Here is a 12,592-nt window from a genome sequence, read left to right as displayed (position 1 = left end):
GGGGTACTCGCCTGCCTACACACTGCCCCCCAGAGCTCCCCGTCGTCACCAGGGACAAGTCCCTTAGCCGGGTACTCCCAGCCTTGCCTCATATCTGCCAACCTCTTTCCCCATTCTCACCTCTTTTCTCACCCACATCATCAGGTCTCCCACGCCGCAGCCACCTTGCCCAGATCAGGCCTCTGCTGATGCTGACGTGATGCCGCCTTCCTGGTCCTCCTCCTTGGAAACTTGTGCAAAGAGCTACGGCCATTCCATGGCCAGAAGATGGAGGCAGCAAGATTTGGACGCAGTATGCATTTTGACACTGACGCTTCTCTGTCTGGCCTGATTCCCCTTTTAAAAAAATTTTAATTTTACTGCAGTATAGTTGATTTACAATGTTGTGTTAATTTCTTCTGTATAGCAAAGTGACCCAGATATATACATATATATAAATTCTTTTTCGTATTCTTTTCCACCATGGTCTGTCACAGAATATTGAATATATAATAGTTCCCTGTGCTATACAGTAGGACCTTGTTGTTTATCCATCCTATATATACTAGTTTGCCTCTGCTAATCCCAAACTCTCATTCCCTCCCTCCCCCCTGCCTCCTTGGCAGCCACAAGTCTGTTCTCTATATCTGTGAGTCTATTTTTGTTTTGTAGATATGTTGATTTGTATTGTATTTTAGATTCCAAATATAAGTGATATCATATGATATTTGTCTTTCTCTGTCTGACTTACTTCGCTTAGTACGATAATCTCTAGGTCCATCCATGTTGCTACAAAGGGCATTATTTCATTCTTTTTAATGGCTGAGTCCTGTGTACCACATCTCCTTTATCCATACATCTGTCAATGGACATTTAGGTTGTTTCCATGTCTTTCTTTTTAATATATTTTTAAAATTTATTTATTTATTATTTTTGGCTGTGTTGGGTCTTTGTTGCTGTGCACGGGCTTTCTCTAGTTGTGGCGAGCGGGGGCTACTCTTCGTTGCGGTGTGTGGGCTTCTCATTGCAGTGGCTTCTCTTGTTGCGGAGCACGGGCTCTAGGCACGCCGGCTTCAGTAGTCGTGGCTCGTGGGCTCTAGAGCGCAGGCTCAGTAGTTGTGGCGCACGGGCTTAGTTGCTCCGCAGCATGTGAGGTCTTCCCGGACCAGGGCACGAACCCATGTCCCCTGCATTGGCAGGCGGATTCTTAACCACTGCGCCACCAGGGAAGCCCTGTTTCCATACCTTGGCTATTGTGATGTTTCCCTTTTTTGAACCATCAGACTGTGAATTCATCAGACTGTGAATACAGATGAGATCTTATTCATTTTGATGATCCTGGAACCCAGTGATAGCACTGAGTAATAAGTGTTTACTATTTATGTTTAATATTAAGATTTATTAATAAATAAATGCTGAGTTTATGAATGAATGGGCAGCAGAATGGTGAGAAGGTGGGTGGATGGGTGAATGATGGAGATGGGTGGTGGAAAAAGAGAAGTGAGAATGATTTACTTCTGTTTAGGTGTATGAATAACATAAGAATATAAGGAATAGATGAATTCATCTCAGAATGATGGATGGGTAAGTTACTAAGTGGGTAGATGGTTGGTGCGGAATGAATGACTGGATGGGAGGTGAATTAATGGATGCGTGATGGATGTAGTGGCAGTGTGTGTGTGTGGTTGGGTGGATGGCATATAGATAACGGTTGGATAAGTACTGGCAGGATGGCAGATAGTGGTGCTAGATGGTATATGGTAGGAAGATGGTGGATGCACCTACCTAATGGTAGTTAAGTGATGAAGACTAGATAAATAGACTGTAGATTGATAGATGGAGGGTGGGTGAATGTAGACACTAAATTGATGGAGTGATGGATACTGAAATATCCATAGATAGTGGATGCATTACAGACGATAGGTGGTGGGTGGTGGATGCTTGTTGGGTGAATGAATCATGGGAGTATGGATGGATAGTGGATAAATAGTAAGTGGATGCTTGTGAAGGATCTAACTGTAGAGAATGGATGGCAAGATGGTAGATAAATGTGAATCGATATATGATTGATGGATGGATCATCAATGATGATGATGGTGGCTGGAGTAAAGGGTCAAGTTGGAGTTAAGGGTCACCTGTGGTACTTTTAAACATGCTGTTTCCTGGGCCCCCAGCCAGAGAGTGCATTTAAACACATGTTCAGATGGTTCTGCTGGGGGACTCAGGGCCATTTAACAAAGTCCTGCCAGCTGTGTGCCTGCCCTTCCTCGATGCACCTTTGGGGGAAGGCAGACACGCACCAAGCAGCTCTCCTTCTGGGTAAAACGGGGGCGGTGGGGAGCTCCAGGAAGGGGACCAGCCGAGGCACAGAGGTGGGTCGGTGCAGGGAAGTCAGGGCTGCTGCGGCGCCGGCTCTGGGGCTGCGGCACTGGTGGCTGGGGACTCTACCTTGGAAGGCCTTGAATGGGAGGCAGAGATGCTGAGGGCACCAGGAGAGCTTGGGGAGGCAGCCCCCGCACGGCTCCTGTGGGCACTGAACACTGAGCCCAGAGCGAGTCACTCAGGTTGCCATGGCAACAGCTCCCCAGCTCCTCCCGAGCTGGGGAGGAGGCTAAGGGCCCAGCAGGACAGACCCCAGGAAGGGGCTTTGCAGGATACGGGAGACAGCTGGGGGCGCACTAAAGCCCTGAGCTCGCTCACCATGTGACCTTGGCCTTCTGGTCTCAGGCTGCTGTTTGTGAAATGGGCCTAAGGGCTGAGCCCGGGTGGGTCCTGTGTTGCCCCGGGGAGAGCCCGCAATCCCAGGTGCTGGGCGTCCCAGCTCCAGCAGTGGGATGGGGGAGGGGCCGGGACCCTCGGGGGGATGTGCAGGTATGTGCATGTGCTCTCCTGGACCTGAAGACTGGGAGGGATGGGCCCCGACTCTCCCAGTGGACAGTGCAGGACAGGCGTGGCAGGGAGTGAGGAGCCCAGGCCTGGCGTTGCCTTGAGCCCTGCCCACCCTCCCTGCAGGCCACGGTGGGTGCCCGGGAGAAGGGCCCTCGGGTGGGCCAGCGGCTGCCCTCAATCGTGGTGGAGCCCGGCGAGGGGGGTGCCATGGAGAACGGGAGCTGCCTTGGCCTCCGGAGGGCGCCCAGAGGGGGTCCGCCCAGAGCCAGGCTGCTGCTGCTGAGCGAGGGGCTGCCTGTAGGGGTGCCAATAGGAGTCAGGAGCCGGGTCCCCCACCCTCCACCCTGCTCGCACCCGTCCATTCGCCTGCCCTGTGAGCTTCTGCTCGGCGCTCAGGCGCTGCCTGGCCTGCCCCTCTCCCTGTCGCCGTCCCCCTCCCATTGGCACACGAGGTCCCCTCATCCGGTCTTGTGGCCCCTGGCCTGGCACACAGGTACGCGTCTGTTCTCACCCCTCGCCACCCGGTCCTGCCCCCTCTCCCCTCACCCTCACGATTCATTACCTTTGGGACAGGCGTGCATTGCCCACCAGGGCGTGCGTGGGGTAAGGGTATGGGTGTGAGGCCGGGGAGATGGGCCAGCCTGGTGGGAGGTGCCTGTCTTGGCGTGGGCGCCCTGGTTAAAGGCCGAGGGGCTGCCAGAGCCAGGGGAGCTTCTGGGAGGGGGAGGTGGGCAGGAGAGGGGTCAGCCAGGAGCCAGCTCTGCGGCGCGGGAGAAACAGGAGGCTGGGCAGTGAGGGCCTCTGTGGAGGGTGCATGAGGGGGGAGTTGTGCCCTGGGCAGCTTTGTCCCCTGGAGACCCCTGGGGAGTCTGTCCCAGGGGATTCAGCCTCAGCTGGGGCTGCCTGACACCCTGCCTGCCAGTTCCTCCTCCCCAGAGGTCAGCTCCCCGCCCCCGCCGCCGCCCTCACTGGTCCGCAGGCCCCTTGCAGCTTTGGGCCCAGAAGGGGCCTGGCCATGCCCGACTGCCCACCTCTCCCCAGACTCCGCTCAGCCTCTGTCAGGTCTGTCCAGGGTCCACCCCTTGGGTTACCAGTGACACGTGGGCTCTGGGGAGGTCCCCGGGCCTCCTCCCAATCTCTGGGGGCCATGCCAGGGGCGGGGGCGCTCCTGCTGCCAGAGCCTGGCCTCAAGGACCACGCAGCCAGCACCCCCTCCTCCCCTTCACCGTGGGGAACTTGGGGCCTGCCCCACCCTCGCACGTTTCCTCGCAGACCTGTCAGAAATGCATCACCCACCAACACGGAGGCCCTTGTGTTTCTGCAGCCTCCTCACCGCGTCTGCCGGGAGCACCAGGGAAGGTTCCAGGTGACACTGGCAGCAAGTGTGCCAGCTCTGAGGACCAGTCCCCCTGCACGCAGTGATGGGACAAGGACATGGCCAGATTCCGCTATCCCTGGGCTCTCACCGCTGAGAGGGCCTCAGCCCCAGAGCGGCTGGGCTGATGCTTAGAGCGGCCCGGGCCCGCCCGGGCGCCCAGTAGGCAGCGCTGAGCTACCACGTCTGCCCTCACCAGCTCCGCCAGCACTGCAAGCCCCTGCCGTCTCCCGTCCACAGCCCAGGGTCCAGATCACACCCCTCCTTGTTCTCTGGTTGGAAGCAGAAATAAAGGCTCTTCCTGGTGGTCAGGGGGCGTGCTTGCTGGGGATTCGAGGAGCTGGTTCTGCCAGTGGCCTTCCAGGCAAGGGCCTCTGTTCAGAGCCCATGCTGACCAGACCGGAGTGCCCAGTGAGTGACCACCGGGTGTTCCACCCTGGGGGTGAGGGGGGCTGGCGGGACTGTCGTGTTTTCTGCTCCGGCGCCCGGGGCCCTCCGCTTGCTCGGCCTCAGCTGAGGCTGTCCAAGCAAGACCAGCTTCCTCTAGGTGGCCTCCCCTACTCCTTGGGGCCTCCAGCCCTGGCTGGACCCCGAGGCAGGACTGCTCCTGTCACCCCCTACCCACTCTGGGTGCAGTGGGGCACAGGAATGGTACATGGGTGGGGTGCACTATTCCAGCTTGAATCTTAGTAAAACCTTGCGTAATCCCATTGTATAGATGAGGAAGCTGAGGTGCGAAGTGAGGTGCCCAAGGCTAGTGCTGGCCCCGGCTATGACGGGATCCCTGAAGTTGGGAAGCCACTGATCCAGCCAGAGTGCCCATGTGGGAGACTGGGTAGCACCTCTTCCTGAGCCACACGAGGGCCCTATCCCTCGATGGGGTACAGCGACATCGTTTCTTGGCTCTGCTGACCGGTTGGGGTGGGCCAGGGGTGCAGAAACCTGATCACCGCCTGGACCCACTCCCCAGCTGTGCCACCCTCCCTCCCATCATCCCAGCCTGGCCCCCTGCTCTCAGCCAGGCTGACCCACTGCCTGGACCCACTCCCCAGCTGTGCCACCCTCCCTCCCATCATCCCAGCCTGGCCCCCTGCTCTCAACCAGGCTGACCCAGGCCTGAGAAAGCTCAGGGCCTGGCAAGGGGGAGCCCTGCATAAATAAATGTTAGCTCAACAAATCCACAGGCCCAGGTGGGTGGTAGTGTGAGGTCTTGGTGAGCCTGGAGGAGGAGGAGGTGGGAGACACAGGCCCCTCTGTTCTTTCCTGGAGGCCTTGCTAACCTCCAGGATGAATAAGGCACCTTCTCCTACCCGCCTTCTTTCTAAAAATAGCCCACCCCCCAAATGCAGGAGAGGTGGGAGGCGAGGTGCAGAAGTTTGCCTGGCAGCCTGCTTTAATTTTAAACCTGTGGCCAGTGCACAGGCCCAGGATGGCTCCTCCTAGGAGGGGGTTGGGCTGTCCTCCAAGGTCCTGCCCCTCTTCCTCGACAGGCCCTTCCTGTCGGCTCCACAAGGGGGCAGGGGGCAGACATTTCACAGGAAGCCTTGCCAGGACTCGCTGACACATGGGATCGGGTCGAGGGCCTGAGCAAGCAGGAGCCATTTCCGGGTTCCTGGTGTGGAATGCTGGGGAGGGGCGGGACGATGGTGCCATTTACTGAGATTTCATCCTCGGCCCTCCCAGGCAGCGTGTTGCAGCCATTTAAACGCGACTTTCTCAAGGTCCCACGGCTGACGAAGAGCCGGGCTGAGACAGAATCCCAGGTGCGCCTGAGACCTAAGCCCTAGCGGTGCCCACCACGCCACTCTGGAGCTCACCCCCTAACAGGGCAGGTCTTGGGTGGAGGCGACCCGTAACGGGAAGTCCCGGGTCCCCGACGTGCCCCGTGAGCTGGGGAATAGGGGTGGTGTCAGGCCCGGGGAGGCAGCCCAGTGGGGGCGAGCTTCACCCTGTGGGTCTGCTGTCCCGCACGGCACAGAGCCTCGGCCCTTATTAAAGGCCAGCAAGCTGAGACCACGCACACAGCGACTGACCCGCGAGCTTGCGCGTAACTGTAGGGGGCGGTGCCAGAGACATATACTCCGCCCACCGACGACCCGGCCCCGCCTCCTGAGGCCCCGCCCCCAGCAAGCAGGAGCGGGCCAACCTAAACTTTGCAACATGGGCCCCGGAGAGCTCGAGGCTCAGAGACAGACACTGACCCCTGCCCAGCCCCACAGCCGGTTAGGGGCAGAGGCTGGAGCCTTGGTGTCCTGTTCCCAGGCTGGTCTCTGCCCTGGACCCGGCGGCAGTGTAAGTGGAATTTGCCGCTTTGGGCCTCTACATTCAGCGTGTAGTAGCCTGGCTCCCCAGGAAACCCTAGGACAGGCGAGCATCTGGTGGTGTGGTCCTTCTCCCTCCCGTCCTGCCCTGGGTGCCAGGTCCTCTGCCGAGGTGAGCCCACTGGATCCCAACAACAACCCCGTTTTATGGAGGAATAACCTGAGGCTGAGTCAGAAATGCCTCTCCCAGGGCTGTGCAGCCCAATACGGGGTAGAGGCATTGTTCTCTTCTTGGGGTCCCCGGATGTGCCGCCCCTTCCCAACTGCCCCCTCTGCTCGGCCTTCTCCTGACCCGGGCCAAACCGGCCCTGTGCCCAAGGCTCCCCTGAGACAAGGCTGGGACTTTTCCAAAGGGATTTTACTGAGAAAGTTGGGGGGAAACGACATGGAAATAGAATAAGGCAAACAGCACAGCCTCGTGCTGAAAAGTGGGCACAGGTTTGGGCAGGGGTGGGGTGCAGCGGGGAGTTGGGAAGAGGTCTGGGGGCAACCCCCCAGGCCTGGGCACCACCCACTTTTTAGGGACCTGTCTTTTGAGTGGAGGTGACCTACACTGGGAGGTCCCAGCACCCAGATGTGCCCCATGACGTGGAGAACAGGGGGGGCAGACCAAGGAGCCCCCAGTGTCCACCGGGGCCCTGCCCCATGGGAAGACCCAGTCCTCAGAGGCAGAGATCTAGGCTGGAAGCCTAGCCTCTTTCTTGCCAAATGTGTGTCTGTGAGCAGGTTCCTGGTATCCCAGTGCAACATGAGTGGACACCAGCTACCCCACGGGGTTCCAGGACTTCCACCGAAGAGCCCTGGGTGATCACCTCGAGGACCCCCCACCCGTCTCTTGAGTTGTGCCTGCCCGTCTCATCTCTTAGTCTCTGACTGTCGGAGACACATGGGACAGGAGGCCAGTGGGCAGGCTGGCCTGAGTGGGGGTGGGGGGAAGTCCCACCCAACCCGCTGGGTGCCTCACAGGCTTGAGCTGGGACTCTTATGGCCCCACTTCACAGAGGGGAACCCAGGGCTCTGGAAGCTAATGACTTAAGAGAAAACTAGAGGGCTTCCTGGAGGAGGTGCTGGCATCTCCAGGTACAACTTGGTCCATGTGCAGATGTCAGCAAGGTACTGCAGCATCTCAGGTGCCTTCCAATCTGTTATGGGCTGGATTTTGTCCTCAAAAAATTCTTATGTTGAAGTCTTACCTCCCAGTACCTCAGAATGTGACTGTATTTGGAGGTGGGTCTCTGTAAAGAGTGACTAAGTTAAAATGAGCCCATTTTGGTGGGTCCTAATCCAACGTGGCCTTATAAGAAGGGGAGATTAGGACACAGACCCACAGAGGGACGACCATGTGAAGACCCAGGGAGAAGACGGCCGTCCACAAGCCACAGAGAGAAGCCTCAGGAGAAATCAGCCCTGTCGACACCTTGATCGGGGACCTTGCAGCCTCCAGAACTGTGAGAAAACAAATGTCTGCTGTTTAAGCCCCCCAGCCCAAGGTGCCACGTTATGGCAATCCTGGCACAGCTCAGGGGCTCGTGTCTGCTCTCTTCAGAGCCCCCCCCGCCCCCCGCTCTGCCCCACGCCCCTGTGGCTCCAGCCCGAGTGAACAGGCCTGGATCTGTCCTCCCTGGATTTTCCCTAAGTTTTTTCCCCTAGGACGCCAGCAACGGAATCTCCCCAGGAAGGTGTCGGGCCAGCCTCTCCTCAGTGACCCTCCCCACAAAATGTCTTTAGCTAGAGCCACCTTGGAGGAGTGGGACCTGTGCTCCCGGCCGATCAGGCTCGGGCCCACCTCCTCATCTTCCCTCATGGGCTGACCCCTGCTATCCCTCCTGTCCCTGAGCGTAAGCCTATCTGTCCTCGAGGGCCCCTCTGCCTCTTCCAGCTCCTGGCAGGTGGCCTACAGTGTTCCCTTTGCTGTCGCCCTCTCCCCCCATCTCTGCCCTCGGGGCTCTCAGCTCCAGGCAGGGCACGGGGCTGCCGCCGGCGACTCTGCCCTGGAGGGAGGGGTCCTTCTGGGCTTGACCGCTGTGGGCTGGGTGCCCCCCTTCCAGCCAGCTGGCGCCTGCTCCCTCTGGCCTCAGTCTGACCACAGGAGGGACGGGCCGCCCCAGCCATCCCAAGCAGCGTCCACCCCCTCCACGGCCTCCAGAGAGCTGCTTCCTCGTCCCTCCCCTGCACGGCCCCTGGCCTGAGCCTGAGCCCTGCGCTGCCAGGAGTCAAAGGTTGGAGTGATTGCCTCTGGAGTGGGAAGGGGGTGGGAGCGTTTCTACAAGTGAAAGCATGGGGCTGTGGTGGAGGGTGGGGCTGGGGGGGGGGTGCTGGGGGCCGTGGCCGGTTTGGCGGTAGCCGGGGAGTCCCAGCTGTTGGTCACTAGCTCTGGCTGCTCCAGAGGCCCCAGCGCCTAGGCCCCGCTCTGAGGCCCCAGCTCGGCCGGCTTCTCCTGGCAGCCCTGTTCTGTTTGGGGCCCAGTGTCTACTCACCCGGCAGGTATGTCTGTGCAGGTGGAGCAGGAGGGCCACCGGGGTGCTGTGGGGAGTAGGAGGGGATTCAAGGGGCTGAGGACAATTCTGCTTCTGCTAGCGGCCTTCCAGGCTGAGCACCCCAGCTCGGAGCCCAGGCCAGAATGCCAGCTCACATCACAGTGATACACGCATGCACACATGCACACACGACACACAGAGATAGAAAGCATACAGACATGAACATGAAGACATGCAGACCTACACGGACTCACGAACAAAACTACTCACAGACACTCTGAGGCACACACATTCTGGAACAGAGGCACACACGTACCGGGAGACACACTCAGGTTAACACATTGTTGTGCAAAACCCATATGCACAGAGTTGTGGCACACCTAGGGGCTGATGCGCCTACATGAAATTGCTTATCTGTTTTCCTTGGGCACCTGCCATGTACCAGCCCTGGCTGGAGGCTGGGTCAGGCCCACTCTCTGCCCCAGGGGGTTCCTGGTCAAGAGGCAGATGCCCCAAACCCTGTAACTGTCCCCTGGTCATGGGAGATGGTGTGCCCAGGGCAGGTACCAGGCCCAGAGCAGGAGGCGCTGACCATGGTCTGGGGCTCAGCTGGTTGGAGAGGGCTTCTTGGGGGAGGAGCCACATGTGCTGAGCCTTGAAGGAGTCAGCAGCTGGAGAAGGCGGGGGTGAGGCCACTGCTGGCAGAGAGAACAGTCTGTACAAAGGTGTGGAGGAGAGGTGAGTGCATCCAAGTGATCAGAGTGGGTGAGTGAGTGAGCAGATGAAACTGGAGGGGCCGGTTAGGAAGGGTCTTGAATGCCCAGCTAAGGAGTCTGTGCTTCTCCCGAGGGTGATGGCAGCCCAGGGTGGGGAGAGGGGTTATGTTTTGTTGCTATTAAAAAGGGAAGCCTTTTACGTGCCTTTTAAAAATAGGCTTCTCTGGAGTATAGGAAAGCTATTTCTAAGCAGATGATCATATCACCTACAAATAATGACATTTTTTGTCAGGTCCTTCCCAATATTTATACTTCTTATTCATTTTTCTTGCCTTATTGCCTTCGCTAGTTCTTCTAGGCAAATGTTGAGTAGTGTGAGAACACATGCTTGTCTTCTTCCTTATTTCAGGAGAAGAACCTTACCTTGCAAGGAAGGGTTTTAAGGGAGGTTTATATTTTGGCAAGCCCCCCCCCATTGCTCTGACGAGATGGGTTCCAAGGGGTCTAGGAAGGGGTACAGTTAGGACCTGTGATCAGGTGATGGGGGGTGGCAGGTGGGAGGAATGAGGGAGACACAGTCCTCTGCCTGAGGTGGCTACTTTGGAGCTTTGAAGGATGGGGTGATGGTCCAGGCCCAGGGTAGGTGGGGAGGTTGGGAGTGGGAAGGGCACCCCGGGGTACCTGGGAGGAGATGTTATAGGAGGGCAGGCCTAGGAAAAGGGGGTGGAAGCTGGGGCTGGGGATAGTAAGTGGTGGGGGAAGCCCAGACTTGACTTCTTGGTCACAGATAGGGTGGCCTCAGATGGGAGCTTCCAGTGACCATGTCTTCTGGGTGGCATTCCTGCCCCTGCCACTGGCCCTGCAGTGGGTGCATTGGCCTGACCTGGAGAACATGGGGCCCAGGGCTCAGGCTAGGCCTGGGCCTCCTGGGCCTTGAAGCTCATCCAGCACCGAGTCCCAGGCACAGGGGCCAGGGCCTCTGAACCCTCAGGGCAATGGGACAGAGAGAAAGAGAGCCAGAGAGAGGCCCCATGGGTGGGGAGGCAGGCACGGGTCAGGGGCCAGGGTAGAGAGTCAGCAAGGAGTCTGCAGCCCAGAAGACACCAGCGTGACGCCTGACCAGGCCAGCCCAGGCAGGGGGGGACCCTTACATTGATGGTTCACTCCTCCTCCAGGCTGGCTCTGGGGTGACGGGGAGGCAGTAGATGAACAGAGGTCCCCAGGCCAGGGAGGAGGCCCCATCACCACAGGGACAGTCCGAGGGCCTGACGAGCAGAGAGGTGGTACAGCACAGCCCAAGGACTCCTCGGAGGTGGAGGCACCTGCACCCAAGGTTCTGAAGACCAGGTCAGATTTGGGGAGTAGAGGGGGCGCTAGACAGGCAAGAGGCGGCTGGTGAGGCCGGATGGGTGCAGCTCAAGGAGGCCCAGAAGTGAGGCTGCAGAAAGTTTGGTCCAGGATGGGGTGCTTCGAATGCCAGGCTGCGGGGCTCAGACTTGGCCTGAGGGCTGCGGAGAGCCACGGAAGGGTTAAAGCAGGAGGGTGACAGGGTGACTTGTGCCTCGTGAAGGTCAAGGATGACTAGGAAGCTGCAGAAGCGGGATTCGGGGGCAGGGGAACCAGCTGGGGCCTCAGCGGGCCTTCAGCGCCGCTCTGATTTGGGACGAGGGTGGTTGAGCAGGGTAGGTGGGCTCCAAGTCTCTGCCTCTGTAACCTCCCATGAGACCCAGCCGCCAGCTGCCCCCCCTCCCCCAGAATTTGCCTCTGGGCTCCCTGGGAGAACTTCAAGTCCGACCCCGCTCCGGGCATCTGGAGCTGACCCCACCTTCCGAACCTCTGCCAGGAGAAAGGGTTCCTCGGGCAGCAGGGCTTGCTGATGCTGGGAGACACAGGAGTCCAGCCTCTGCTCCCAGGGTCCTAGACAGACCTGGGCTGGCCCGGGCTCCCCACCCGGGAGCTGCGTGGCTTAAGGCAAGACCCTGCCCCTCTCTGAGCCTGTTTCCTCGTGTATGAAATGCGGTGAACGACACCCTGCCACTTTGTCCTCAAGGGGATTTGGCGTGTGCCGGGCGTTGGGCTGAGCACGCAGTGGGTGCTTAGTAAGTGTGAGCTCTTCCCAAACAAGGTCAAGGCCAGCTTGTCCTTCCCCCACACTCCCTGGAGACAGAGCCCGGAGCACGGCAGGCTGGGCACAGCTGGAATGGCTTTCTTCGTCGCCACACCTGCCCCTGCTGGGCACTGGGGGACACCGGGGGTGGGGTGGGGGGGCAGTGGGTGGAGGGGCTGGCCGGCTCCTGTAACAATGCTCCCTGCCGTTGGGCTGGTCTGCAGGCAGGGTCCCCGAGTCCTGGCACCAGCGGAGGACAACGACCTGTGGCCAGGGTGGGGCTGATAAGGCCCCCATCGATCACCTGAGCCTGCCCCGCCCTCGGTGGGGCCTCCTTCCAGCAGCTCAGTGGCCTCTGGGAGAGGAAGGTAGGCCTCAGCGGACCCCCTGCGTGTCTGAGCCCCGCACAGATATCTCGCTGGAGGGCATGAGGGGGTGGATAGGGGTCCGGGTCCTGCCCATCCTGGTGTCAAACTGAGGCCTGGGGAGAGGCCGTTCCTGCCCACTACCACCCAAGAGTCAGGTGCTGGCTCCAGCCTGGCCTTTGTCCCCATGGTTGGGGGGTGACCTGGGGATGGGGGGGGGTCTCAGCCTCTGGTTGGTCAGTGACTTCAGCAGGTCCTGCCCTTCTTTGGGCCCCAGTTTCTTCAAGGCTAAAGTGAGACCTTGCTGGGTCCCCACCATCTCCAACCCCTCTGAACACAATGGGGTGGGTGGGAGGTTCCGGC

The 12,592-nt window shown here is 59.2% G+C and overlaps 1 protein-coding gene across 1 annotated transcript; it reads left to right on the top strand.

Annotated features, from left to right (window-relative positions):
* The first annotated feature begins 1,406 nt into the window (after positions 1-1,406).
* Positions 1,407-4,322, top strand: LBHD2 (LBH domain containing 2). Its single transcript, XM_067027594.1, is given in 4 exon segments — positions 1,407-1,433; positions 2,992-3,085; positions 3,088-3,165; positions 4,193-4,322. Coding segments are annotated over 4 exon segments (297 nt in total). The 3' UTR covers positions 4,291-4,322.
* The last annotated feature ends 8,270 nt before the right edge of the window (positions 4,323-12,592 follow it).

The sequence above is a fragment of the Kogia breviceps genome, chromosome 3 (assembly GCF_026419965.1).
Source record: "Kogia breviceps isolate mKogBre1 chromosome 3, mKogBre1 haplotype 1, whole genome shotgun sequence".
In the NCBI taxonomy this organism is placed as follows: Eukaryota; Metazoa; Chordata; class Mammalia; order Artiodactyla; family Physeteridae; genus Kogia; species Kogia breviceps.
The sequence above is the reverse complement of the archived record's forward strand: the minus strand, read 5'-3'. Positions and strand labels throughout refer to the sequence as shown.